General features: G+C 39.6%; 1 protein-coding gene across 1 annotated transcript in view; it reads right to left on the bottom strand.

Annotated features, from left to right (window-relative positions):
- CNTN1 (contactin 1) overlaps positions 1-14,005 on the bottom strand; it is a 244,651-nt gene that overhangs the window by 47,860 nt on the left and 182,786 nt on the right. The window contains exon 16 of the mRNA XM_055712517.1: positions 4,341-4,461. Coding sequence (XP_055568492.1) covers positions 4,341-4,461 — 121 coding nt within the window. The remainder of the gene's footprint in view (positions 1-4,340; positions 4,462-14,005) is intronic.

Raw genomic sequence — 14,005 nt, 5'->3', positions numbered from 1 at the left:
AAAAGACAGATACTTGCAAGATAAATTTCAAAATTCAAAGCTCTAGCGAATATTGAAAGTAACAAACTAAATACAGAAGTCGGTTTGATGGCACATTACTATGCTTCCAACACCCAGCTAAATCATTACAGGTAGAAGCTGCTTGTCCTAAACTAGTTCACAGTCTCAACTCCATGCTTTTCAATTAAATACTATTTCTGCTCAAACCAACTACTTAAAATAGCTATGTTAAAATAACTGCAATTGCTCTCAATCCTTATTTGGCTCTAAGTTGGTTAGTTGTACTTCAAATCTGAAGAGATAGGCCTCGTTCCCAAAACCTGCCTGTTTAGGTTTTTATCACTAAACATAATAAATGGTGTTACATTTCTTCACCAAACTTCATCTGGTTTATTTCTGAATAATAATAACAGACAAAAACTGCTGAAGTGAACGCTTGCATTTTTTCTAATTTTTAATTTAAATTTTTCAAATTTATTTTTTTCTTCTATTTACTACTATTCCCACACCTCTGCTTTGTGTGGATAACATTTTTATTGTTGCTGTGCTGTGCCTTGTCCTCAAAAGAAAGGCTAAAATGTAGAGATCAGCTAGTGATTTTTTCAGACTAGAAAGCTAACAAGAGTGATGCAGGTACATACATATGTGAGTAGAAGAATCTTCATCTGTAAATGACACCACAATTCAGTAACCTGTGCTAAAAACCCTAAAACTTACAGTAATACTGTAACCCAAAGCTTAGTACCTACTTATAAACTTGGCCTATAGATATTTTCAGATCATTCTTTTCATATTGACTGTTCTGGTTTTGTTATTATGCTTCTGGTTTATGATACACAGTTATGTGGTATATATTAACTGTTGTGTAGAAACAGAGACAATGCATTAGAACTATTGAGAAGTATTTTCTGATTCCACATTCAGAGATAGTAATATGCCAACATGATTCAGGTAATTATCCAACAATGTGACTGAACAAGTCCCAGAACATATTAAAAACCCTAACAATAACAGGGTATACTTCTCTGCAGTATTTACAGAGAAACCACATAAACCCAAAACAAAAACAACTCAACAAGAAAGAATGCATTGAGATTTCTGCATCAGATCTAACCACACAGTGTGCCAAATGTATCTTCAGCTTGAGCTCTTTATTTTCTCCATAAATCTCAGCAAAAGGAATAAAATGAAATTAACTGAATCAAACAAATATACCACCATACGTTGTTGTTCCTCAGTTTCAATGAATTTATCTTTCTAACACGTAAGCGTGCCCCTTCCTGACTCCAAAAGTATTCAAATGTAGACTGGCCCCTTAAAGAATATATATGTGATTGTTTAAAAAGAAATAAGCAGTATCACTCTACACAATCTCTCTGGGCTATGGGCCTATGACTGACAATCAAATTCCTGATTGTTTCTTCTCCTAAGAGCCAAAAACTGTTCCCATTTAGTATCCTTGGGAAAAATGTACATCAGATGACTACTGCATGGCTCATAACCAACTTCTATTAAAATTTAAATTGTGGCAAATGCAGTAATTAGTTGTCCTCGAACCTCCCTTTCAAGATAAGGAATAAATATCTCCCTGAACACGGAAACAGTCTCAGTCTTCTCGGAGGATGTATGAAGTAGAAGTTGTTGCCAAGAGCTGATTTTTAAGATGAGGATTGTTAGTCAATTCTCCACCTTGGTAATGTGCATACTTGCTAGCCCAGCTCTAAGGACTCACACAGGTAAGGCCTGAGAGACCCGTTCTTCTGCAAGACTGTTCACTTCAGAAGCCCTGAAGCTGGAAGTTATGAAAAGGTTCATGAGTTCCAAGATCCTTCTTTCCTTAGGAGACATCTCTTACAGCTTCTCATCTCAGTATCAAAGTTTCTGAAAATGGCACGTGTCAGGAAACACAAGGGCCAGCTGCTCCCTCAGGAAAGCTGAGCCAGGACCCATGAGTAACCCCAGGGCTGGCAGTTCCTTCAACAATGGGGCACAGTCCTGCAGGGTCTGAATATAGTGATCAGAGCTGGGTGCTGATATGGCAGTCCTAGGTACTGCAAGCAATGAATCAGGTGCGGCCAGGTGACAAACTACTGCATATATCCAAGCAGTCCATCCATGTAGGATGTAGGAGGTGTGCTACCTACGTCATAGGTCTGAAGCCCACCCAGGGGGCAGGGCCAGAGGCAGAACTGGAAGCGGGCATGTCTGTAACATAGCTCCAGTTGGGGCTGAAGGTCCAGGGCTGAGCTTAATGGGCTCCTGGGCCTATGGGCAGTTGCATGGGTGGGTGTCTTGGGTGAGGTGAAGCTGGTCAGGGTCATTAAGGCCTGTTGCACTCAGGAGGCTGACAGTCTTCAGTGTGCTAATGACGTACGGAATTAGACTCTCTAACTCGAAAGTTATAAAGTATGTTTATTGCGCGCAGATGCACAGGGGATCGCTCCTCCACAAGCGTGCATGCCCAAAGTGACGAACCATCTCACATTTATACAATAAAACAAATGAATATTCAATTAACACCTATACATATTCGTCACCTAAACCCGCTTACTCTCGCTTCGTATGTTAATTAGCTTATCAGTCCTTTGCCTGGAATGTGGTGGTCTTGCAGGTTTGTAGGCGATTCATGTCCTTGTGACCATCTGATCTTCTCCAGCAAGAAGAATTAGCACTCCCTTCCTCTAGATAACATTGAAATGTCTCTCATCCTTTTCTCATCCTTTTTATAAATAGCCCCTTTGTTAGAGGAAGAAGGGTAGGTGTCTCCTCAAAGCTGTGACCAGACACCACACCCATGACCAGTCACCATACCCACATTCCTTGAGCAGACATATACAATCACAATCGATGTCCATTGTCCCTATTTCACACTATTTCTCCATATCACTAATATCACTAGCAATTCTGAACACAACTGCACTTTTAATACTCTAAGATCACATAGGACAATCCATATGAACTGTTACATTGTTTTGTGGACAGACAAAATATCTTCATGTGCCTGCATGAACAGTGACTATCCTTTACTGTTTCATTGATGAGACACTCTGGAACCTAGCTCTGTGTTTTCATACTTTGCTGTTGCCGTTTCCTACTAATTCAGTGAAACTATGTCACCTTTGTCATATCTCATCAGATATTTAACCTTGTCCCTGTAAGATGCTGAGTCTTCCACTGACAAAAATGGTAGTGAGAATTACTCAGCACTAAGCAGAACTGTGTTCAGTGTATTAAAACCCAAATGTTGAGCATAGAATTAATGCTAATATCTTCTACAATATAACCTCAGAGCAATGATTTTAATTATAATTACTGGGTTGGAAGGAGAATCAGAAGCTTGATAAGGCACATCATCTTCCTTTTGATTTTTAAAAGGAATTGCTGACATAATATTAAGGCACACGAGCAGACCCTTTTTCTTTTAATAAGTATTCTGCACTTTCACCACTTACGATATTTGCTTTGACATTTCATCTAAAACTGATGGTATTTCACTGGCAGTTAACACCCAGTGAAAATTAAATAGAGAAATATTCAAGTCTACAGCATTCTCAGATGACAGAAATTCAGAATCAAGGCACAAGCTATACTTCAGCTGCTATACAGCTCCATAGTATAACTGGAATGTGGGGCAAAACATGACAGCAATGTGGCTCCAAGTACAAGTTATGTCTGCTTTGAATTGTCAGCATTACAGAGCATTAGCACTTCAGAACATGTTATACCTGGAGGCACAAAACAGAGTAAAACGCCCAAAGGACATGAATTAACTCACATTACTGAAACCAGGAATTGCAACATATCCTGTAGGGTAACTACAGTCTGAGAAAGCACAGTGATTTGAGACTTAAGGGACATGAATCAGTTAACAACGGACTGGAAATCTTAACCCCACATGTCCTGGTTTCTGTCATTTGAAAACTAAGAATCTTTTTGGTGTAGGCCTAGTATTATACACAATAATTTAATCCGTAAAGCTTTGTGAGAAAACAGAAGTGGCTTCTTAAAAATTATATACAATGGATACATTGAAACAATACTTTAAATCTATTTTTAATAATGGGCACCAAATTAAATTGCCTAAAAATTACTTTAACAAGGCACATATCCATAATAAAACTATCTTTATTGCTTTTCAGGAAAACACACGTTCTGTTAGACTTCTAAATGTCTGCAATAGAATCAGTACCCTGAGTAGACTTCAAGGGCTTTGCATATTCATGCACTACAAATTTTAATTTCTGTCATTTCTTGATGAGAAATAACATACTCCAAACAATCAGAAACACTCCGTCTATGTGAAAACCAGCCACATTTCTGTTTTACCTGGAGAACCTTACCTCTTACCACAAGGTCAGCTGAAGCCGAGGAGTTGTCCACAATTGTCTGAGCGGTGCACATGTACCTCCCTGCATGCCGCAGCTGAACATTTTTAATGAGCAGCTCACCATTGGATTTAATCTGTCACAAAAATAGTACTCAGTAAAGCTGGTAAACACCCTTGTGCAGCTATGTGATACCTGTCTACACATCCCTCCCAACTGATACACGGTGGTTGCTATTTCCAAAAAGCAAGTGCTTACTTCAAGAACAGATCACCCTCGAAGATACATGTGATTTATATGACAGCTGTTGAAAGTGTCCTGTGCTTCCTGAGGAGCTGCTGCTCCTTACCAGACATGAAAAAACCAGATATCTTAGCAAATGTTCTTTTACAAGCAAACATCTCAATTTTATTTTTGAAGCCCATATCTGAACATTAAATTCCGTCAAATTTTTTTTCATAAACAGCAGTCAGATGATTTTTCTGCATGTTTTTTCTGATTTTTACTTGCTTTTTTATGCATGTTTCTATGATAACATGTCATGGAGTGCTACTAACAGAGCAAACTATCATTTGGCTCTTACTATGGCAGAGAGGCTACAATCACAGTCTAAACAAAGAAGTACCAAAGAGATAGTACAATGCAGCAACTGCAATGAAACAATCATGTTCAACAGGTGCCCCAGCACCTCGGAGGCAAGACCACACCTGTTCTGCGCTGCGGTGTTGGCAATGGACAGGACGATGACAGTAACCACAACCCCCATGGTGGGAGGCTGGGCTGCCAGGGCTCTGGGCCGGCTCTGAGACAGCGTGGCCCAGGGTGGCCCCTTGCTTTGGTGACCCGGGGTGGGGTGAACAGCCACAGCACCGCAGCGAGGCCTCAGCCATGGCCGACTCCTTGCTGCAGGAGCTGCTGTTGAGCTGAAAAGTCACCTTTCGGGCCCCACCAGTGCTGCAGCTCCTGCCCCCGCACAGCCCAGCCTGGGCAAGGGCCACGCTGGCACCGGCCTGATGAAGCAGCGAGCTCACCTCCCAGCCTGACCGCAGCCCGGCCTCCTCATGACTGACCTGCCCAGCCACCCCTGGGCCACCAGGCCTGCCCTGCTGGCCTCCCTCGGGCTCTGAGGGACATGGGGCTCTGGCCCCGCTGGCCTCTGCACTGCCGGCCACGCCATCGCCCCAGCCAGCTCCGGCTGCTCCCTGGCCAACGGCGGCAGGACCGCCAGGGAAGCAATGTGTCACTCAGCGAGGCTCACGTGCCGATCGCCATCGTCATGACAGACCCTAATCCTTCCTCAACACTCCTCACCAATGCTGGGCTATTTGGAAAATATATAGCTATGTTTTCAGCTGGCTATAAGGTTCACCGTGTGCCACTACCTGTGGTTGTACAGATAGGCAAACTGAATAAAGTATTTTTGTCCTACGACACTTCTGTGAACCCACTGGGTAACTAGATGTGCACCTGTAAAAAAGTAGAATAGAGACCACTGCATACACCACAGCTATTCTTAACGAAAAACACATTTTATGTTAAGACATTTCTATAAATGTTTAAAAATAACACACTTGAAATATTTTGCTTATCTATCTGCATTTTATTCCAGAAAAAGATTACTAGCTTAAATCACGTGTTAGTCTTAAAGGTATTTCAGAAAAAATCCCAAACATTCTTTCCACAATATATCCGATTGCTTTCGTGTAAGTCAAAATGTTACAAAAGATTAACAGATGGATTTATACCACCCTATACTGAAAGGGGCAACCTTCAGAATTTCTAAATCACTGGAGATTGTTCAAAAATACATTTTTTTAAGAAAACAAACACTCAGATACCTCACTGCAACCCTGAAACCTTCACAGGCAGGAACAAAAGGAATTCAGATGCAAAACGGTACGTAAAAAAGAAATTGCTAAATATTGAGGTGTAAGAACTAGTGCTATGATCATGGAAGGTTCTAGGAAACAACAAATACCTTCAATACGATCTCAGGTATTAGTGTCTCTGCATTTAGACATTCTGAAGAAATGAAATAAAGCTATGTCATTCAGATTATGATTCCAAATTGAAGAGGAGGGAGAAAAAAGCTAGGTTAAATCTTTTCCAAATGTTCTGAAACTAGAATGCTAGTTTAGAGTCTATATTTAGAGGAGATTAAAATAGCCAGATAAAACTGTTCTTTTCCTTTCCAAACTCCATAGAGGATTTTGGATACCAGCTTCAAATTCTGCGGGCATAAAATTTGAACCCAAACTGAAATCTGTTAACACCAGGTTTTTTGGTCCAACACAAGAACTCACATCTTTAAGAAATTACTGAGGTAAACTGGTGATTGGATAAAAGGAGAATCAAGCACACATGAAAGAAACTGCTTAATTCTGGCTAGCAACACTTGATTGTCTCATAGGGTCAGAGAGAAATGCCAGTTACACTGTACCTTTTTCATTTCTGAGTGACACAAATGCTGTTAGCAATGATTAAGCAGATTAGTTACATCAGCGAACAATCCAATAATCTCAATATATTTCTGATAATTTCTCTTCTAGCTAATATTAAACCATGTCCATATACATACATATATATATATATATATATTTGCCACACTTTTCACTCAAGACTAATATGACAGGGCTTTTAATTTGCCAAAGTGCATACAGAATATGGAGATGAGGTGAGTCCGGGACAGTGGCATTTCTGTGCAAGCGCCGCCCCTGCCCCCCCAGTTTATTTATGAGAACTCCCAGGAGGACTGCCTTCAAGAACAGCATCTTTTGAAAATCTCTAGGGATTACTGCATAAGTGAACAGTGTCTGGCTGCCTGCCTAACCACATGTAAGCCTTATTTGTCTACAGTGGGCTAAACAATGCTGTCAGTGGCTCTCATGAAGGAAAATCACTGGGAGTGTCAGTACTTCTGCGGGAGCAGAGAGAGCAGCCACCTGCTCTTCTGCCCTCCAAAAAATTACAACAAAGAAGCTGTCAAAGTTCAAACCCCTTGAGTCTTCAGTTCCTGTTCTTTTTCCATTTTGTTCTTATTGGTTTTGGTTTTAATAAAAGAGGCAAACAGTCCTCTGTTTGAGTGCTGTGTATAAACCTTTAGTTTATTAACAATAAATGTCATCCTAGAAAGAACCACACTGCCTGTGAATCTCTGCTCATTGCTTGCACTTTGATCTGCAAATAAACATAAGCAAAGGCTGAGCAAAGGAATAAGGTTTAGAAAAACTGCATAAACTTAAAATTCTCGTAATTGTACTATTTCTTCAATAACAAATTATTCCAAATTCTTACTAGTCTTAGTACACATTAACTCCTGTGTTAGCACTTTGATTTAAAATCTTCATTGTATTTCTTAATTATGTGCCCATATACTTGCTCTAATATTCATTTCCCTTAGGGGATCTTGGTCTTAAAATCTAAATGATGAAAAATGGATGGGAAAATGTAACATAATTTAAAAATCAACAACCCATTGATACGATATTGTATCTTGTTAGTTCAGAAGCTCTCCTGGAGCAAGGTTTTATGCAGTTGGTGATGAAGATTTCCATACCTCAAAAGCCTAAGTTCCTGGTGGTAAAAGAAGAGCTTACAAAGCAAATAAAGAGTAAGGGCATCAGCAAATTCTGTCCACAAATTAGATATGAATGCACTGTATTTTTTCATTCAAAAACCTCAGCTTGGCTAAGTTTAAAAATGCCTGCCTTCACTCAGAGAAAACTGAATCACAGACTGGAAATAGTGATAGCAGTACTCAGGGATGTTCCAAGGGTATCTGCGGTTCACCACTCAGTTATTTACTGAGTTTCAAGCAAAGACTTTCACTATATGAGCCCTATATTTATGCTTTAATAGCGACGTCAAAAATAGCATTGTATGACCTGTTCCTGAGATTCACTTTTCTCTTTTGACTATCACCTTCGCCAGTGCACTAAATTAGTGAAAGCCATCAGAACATGCCCCTGTGAGATCAAATACCATTTACAGGAATCTGGTCTTACGACTGAAAGCAGTGTCCACTTCTGTTGGGACCTCGGAGACAATAAAGGAACTTAAATTATTATGAAGCTAACAAGCCATTTTAAATAATAAAACTAAAGTGGCAGACATAGAAGAACTGGGTAAGCGGAGACAGTCTTCTTTTTTTTAATTCAGATTCAAAAATTAAGACCTCTGAGCTTCAGAGGTGTTTAATACACAGTAAGGGTAAGATAAGAGAATTGATAAGTAATGTGGAAGAGATGGGTTTCTTGGTGGTGAGATCAGCTTTCCCAAAGCTAGCAATAATTTGAAACATCTTTTTCTATTACCTGTGTCTAAAATTATTAACCTAAATGAGTTCACATGAATTGTTTTGTTCCTGCCAGTACAGGATCTGCTATGTGGTAGATACAAGCAGAACAGCTGTTGAAGAATGTTAATGTAAATGTGATCATAGTTGTTTTCCTGACATTAATATCAGAGATGACATGGGGACAACACGCCCAGTGCAGCCCTGTTGTCTCAATCTTATTCACAGGAGACCTTATCTCACTGTTTTATAAGCCATAGCTGGCATGAAAGTTACGAGTGAATAAAAAACAACAGAAGGATAATAATGACAGTCATTCCAACTAAAGAATCTCTTCCTTCAGTGAACTATATTTATATGTAAAGGAAGTACAGCGCTAATTCTACCCCTGAAATGTGGACTGGGAAATATTTCCAAAAAATATATTATTCTTCTCCATTTGGCATACTGCTGAGAATGCCTGAGGACACTGTGCTTTGTACCAGCATCCCTGTGGTAATATGCCCTGTTATTTCATTTCCAACAGCAGAAAAAGCCTAGGTACTTGTTTACTTATGGCTCACAACTTTACGGCTGATGATGGAAATCCACAATATACTGCAAACTCCATTTCTCTGAGTAGTGCTCACACCTGGCTTTCTCGACTTCTGCTACCTAACTAGGGTTTGCACATGGATTTTGGTAGTTTGTGAAGTCTCATAAGCACATAAAGTTACAGTCAACTGATTTTGCAGTCTATTTTTTTAATTCTACCACAGAAGTTGGCATATCTTGACCTTCTAAACAGAATAGCACTGTGGATTAATAATAGGTTCCCTCAAAGGCTTCTGTCAGACCTAACTGCTTGTTGGCTTCACACTCAGCACTGTCTTCTGCTTTCCTTCCCCTCCTTGCTCTTAACCACTGACTCCATCCATCTCATTCCATGCTTACTACGTTACTATTAGGCCCTTGCCTCTAAATTTTACTCCAAACCTAGCCAAAACATGTGACTTCCAACTCACTCATGCCTAAAGCATCTCCCTAAAGCATCAAGGCACTGAAAGTAATGTACTGAGACAGTGCCTTCAGACAGTCTTGGGGATCTTTCTCAAAAAAAACAAACCAGTACTTAGTGGATTTGGTTTGCCATGCGTTTCATGAACAATCATCTGATCCCTCAATATATTAAAAAAAACTGTACTGACTGAGCTCACTGCAACTCTGTCTCCCAGGTTTTGTTCCAATCCACACACAGCCTCTTCTTTCTTGTCAGTGTATAACTGAACATTCCTACCTTGACTAACCCGATCTCCTTCTATGACAGGAAAGGCTGTGCATGTTGTCTACGTAGACTTTAGTAAAGCCTTTGACACCCTTTCTCAGAGCACTTTCCTGGAGAAACTAGCTGCTCATGACTTGGATGGGTGCAGTCTTCCCTGGGTAAAAACTGATTGGATCACTGGGCCCAAAGAATGGTGGTGAATGGAGTAAAATCCAGTTGGTGGCTGGTCATAAGTGATGTTCTCCGGGGCTCAATACTGGGGCTGGTTCTGTTTAATCTTTTTATCAATTATCCGGATGAGGGGGATTGAGTGCCCCCTCAGTAAGTTTGCAGATGACACTAAGTTGGGTGGGAGTATTGATCTGCTTGAGGGAAGGAAGACTCTACTGAGGGATGTGGACAGGCTGGACTGATGGGCTGAGGCCAGTTCTATGAGGTACAAGTCTAAGTGCCAGGTCCTGCATTCAGGTCACTAACACCCCATGCAACGCTACAAGCCTGGGAAAGAGTAGCTGGAAAGCTGCCTGGTGGAAAAGGACCTGGGGGTGCTGGCCGACAGCCAGCTGAATATGATCCAGCAGTGTGCCATGGTGGCCAAGGTGGCCAACAGCATCCTGGCCTGTATCCAAAACAGTGTGGCCAGCAGGACAGTGGAAGTGATCGACCCCCTGTACTCGGCACTGGTGAGGCCGCACCTTGAATACTGGGTTCAGTTTTGGGCCCCTCACTACAAGAAGGACATTGAGGTGCTGGAGCGTGTCCAGAGACGGGCAATGAGGCTGCTGAAGGGTCTGGAGCACAAGTCTTAGAAGCAGCTGAGGGAACTGGGGCTGTTTAGCCTGGAGAAAAGGAGGAGGCTCAGGGGAGACCTTACCACTCTCTACAACTGTCTGAAAGGATTTTTTTTCCCAAATGACACGTGATAGGACAAAAGGAAATGGCCTCAAGTTGCATCAAGGGAGGTTTAGCTCGGATATTAGGAAAAAAATCTTCACTGAAAGGGTTGTCAAAACACTGCAACAGGCTGCCCAGAGAAGTGGTGGAGTCACCATCCCTTGAGGTATTTAAAAGACATGTAGATATGGTGCTTAGGGACATGGTTTAGTGGTGGACTTGGCAGTGCTGGGTTAACGGTTAGACTTGATGATCTTAAAGGTCTTTTCAAACCTAAACAATTCTATGATTCTGTGATTTTATTATTCTATTGAAACATTTTTCTTCAATTTTTCAGTTGTCCTGCTGAACTTTCTATTCATTTCCTGTCATATAACTGGAGCTATACTCCATACTCGGCAAGGAGGATTACCAGGGAAAGCAGTGAAGAAAAATTAAAATGAAAACCTTTGTATCTCTTCTGCTGAAGAAAACTGTGGAATGCGTAGGGAGAGATTTATACAATGAAACTAAGTGTCTGCTCAGTAATCAGCTGAAGCAGGGGCATGCAGTAGAACATCTTTGTCTACAGTGTCTAGCCAAGGAACTGCAAATTATAATGATTTACAAAAGCCAAGCGGGTATTAAGCTCCTCTAATTGGATTTTTATAGTTCAACTTATTCTCTGTGGTTTACAAAATCATTAGTTTTGAAGAACCTTCCTTTTAGGGAAACACTGTCTCCAATCTGGAATTCATCTCACCTATTTTAGACATCTGTAGTGTGGATTTTGGGATCTGAACTAACCAGTTTAACAGTTAAAGGGAAGAAACAGGCCCTTCCATGTGTTTTTTACTTTAATGCAAAGGAACTGTCTGGCCACACATCTCCAGAATATTATGTATGTGGTCCTAGAAGACTGCTAAGCTTTCTGTACTTTAGAGAGGGATAAAGTAAGAGGAATAATATTTGCATAAGGAAAAAAGAGCTTTTGAGAACACAGTGAAGTTTACACTGCTGCAGGTTAACTGTATGATGGTTGCAGGGACACCTGAGCTAGTTATGTGCAGACAACTTGGATTCAGAAGCGACTTCAAAGCTGAATAGAGCCTGCAAGTTCTGCACTGAATATGTTTGATTGCTTTTTGTGCCACATTCCTGAACCTATGAAAACTGGAGAGCACACTGCAAAAGCTTGATTTCAGTCACTGTGGATTCAGCAGGTCTTAAAGTCCTGCTCTGTAGCAGTCATGACACTGAGGTGTGTCAGCACCATTTGAAGTACTCCTCATTCTGTGAGAGCTTTTCAGTTGGGTATGATGCTATGCAGTGCCCAACATCAGTAAAGACAACTTTCTTGGACTGTGAACTCCCAGGGAAAGATTGCCTAGCAATTCCATAAAAAAAAAATATCCATCATTAAAGCTGCGGTAAGGTAAATAATCCCTAAATGTTAAAATGAAACTATTTTCCAATTCTCAGTTTTAAAACTCCTATTTTGATGGAAATTAGAAAGAACAAAGCATAAAGTCCTGTGATACACTTTCTAAAATGACCTCATTCTTGCTGGTACCAAGCTTTTTGGTCCAGTAGCTTAACTCCTTATTTCAAACACCAGAGGTTCTGCTTGTGGTGAAAGGTGCTGAAATCCCATTAGAAAAATAACTGCATCAGCATATTGATTCTTCTCCTTTCATAATAGGAACAGAATGATTGCTTTCTACTTTTCATTATTTTTTAAAATTATTTAAAATCTTTTTAAAAAGCAAGATGTAAATTTCATAACAAAACTCAAGTACCAAACAATAGAAATCAACTTTTGCAAAAAATTTTAAGAGAATTCTAAAATTCTGAGTTTAAAAAAATATAGTTTACTGTAAAAAAAAGTAACAGCTGCAACTTTCATAAATAGTCTTGGTCAGTCCAGTTTTTCACCTATAATTTTGGAATTCTGTTTGTTGCTGGCTTTTCTCTTGTTTTTGCAGAGGAGAGGGGAGCTCATCATCTTGAGTGGGACTCCATAGATGCTTTTTTTTGATAAATTATGATCACAAAACAGCATTAAGCCATGAAGTTATCTGATATAAAAACAAGGATAGTAACTTCTGCAGGATGAAAAAAACATTAGATGCCAAGAACCGAACTTACAAACCACTTCATCAAGGTACTTTAAATGATCCCTATATAACATGATAGGGTGATACAGGCCTGCATTTTGGTAGCTGTGAAAGGGTCTCAGGTACCCAAATACAGTTCCTTATGTTTTTTTGATAAGCTCACTGCTAATATGAGAAAATGTGAGCATGCAACAAGTGAATTGTCTCTACGATAAAACTTATCATCCAGCCTTGCTGCATTTTTCCATCACCACTTCCTCTTTTAATTCTTATAAAAGAAAGTTGTTTGCAAGCAGGACAGATTCCTGAACAGTATGGGAATTAAACTTAACTTACTGAAGAAAAATGGTGACAAAAATGTCAGGGTTTCAGGTTCACTGCTATTGTTTAATAAAACTCATAAACTATGCAGAAAATAAAAAATAACAAAAAAACCCCTAATAAAACTAATAAAACAATGTAGAAAACACAGGAATATTGATGGCATGGAAAGTACTTTAAATGTATGCGTGTCTATATGACTAAGACTATTACAGCCTATATCAGGTCTCTTCCTAAGTGTATGTACAAGTTTCTGACTCTGACTTGAATCAGTTAAATTATGGAGTTCCTCTTCCTGACTATCCATACAATTGTACTAGTGTGGCTCCGAAAGTATAAACCACCATAATTACACACCTTACTGTATTAAAAAGAATTTTTCATAATAAACTTAAAAGAATATAAATAAATGTGGATAATGTATACTTTTAGAAAATACACATTAAAAGTAAGCTTTTCAGTCTTTAAATATACATGACAAAAAGCAGATCCATAAATAACAAATGACTGGACATTTGAGTTTTCCAGATTACTTAAGTGCTATATCTCTATGGGACTTGAAAGGATGTGTTAATATTCAGTTCCTCAATCAAATAATCAGAGGAAAAACATAAAGCTGAACCAATTTATATATATTTTTCATTTTAAGTATCACTGTCCCAGGAAATAAAAACAGCACTGACATATGTTCTTTTGATAGATGAGTTTTAGTATTAATGTAATGCAAATTAGTTTTGCCTTCAGCAATGATGGAGATACCAAAGCTTCCATTTAAAGAAAGACGACTTATGCAGGTATTTACATGAATTTC

Source organism: Falco cherrug, chromosome 5, assembly GCF_023634085.1.
Source record: "Falco cherrug isolate bFalChe1 chromosome 5, bFalChe1.pri, whole genome shotgun sequence".
In the NCBI taxonomy this organism is placed as follows: domain Eukaryota; kingdom Metazoa; phylum Chordata; class Aves; order Falconiformes; family Falconidae; genus Falco; species Falco cherrug.
Note: the sequence above shows the minus strand (reverse complement) of the source record. Positions and strands in the feature narration are given on the sequence as shown.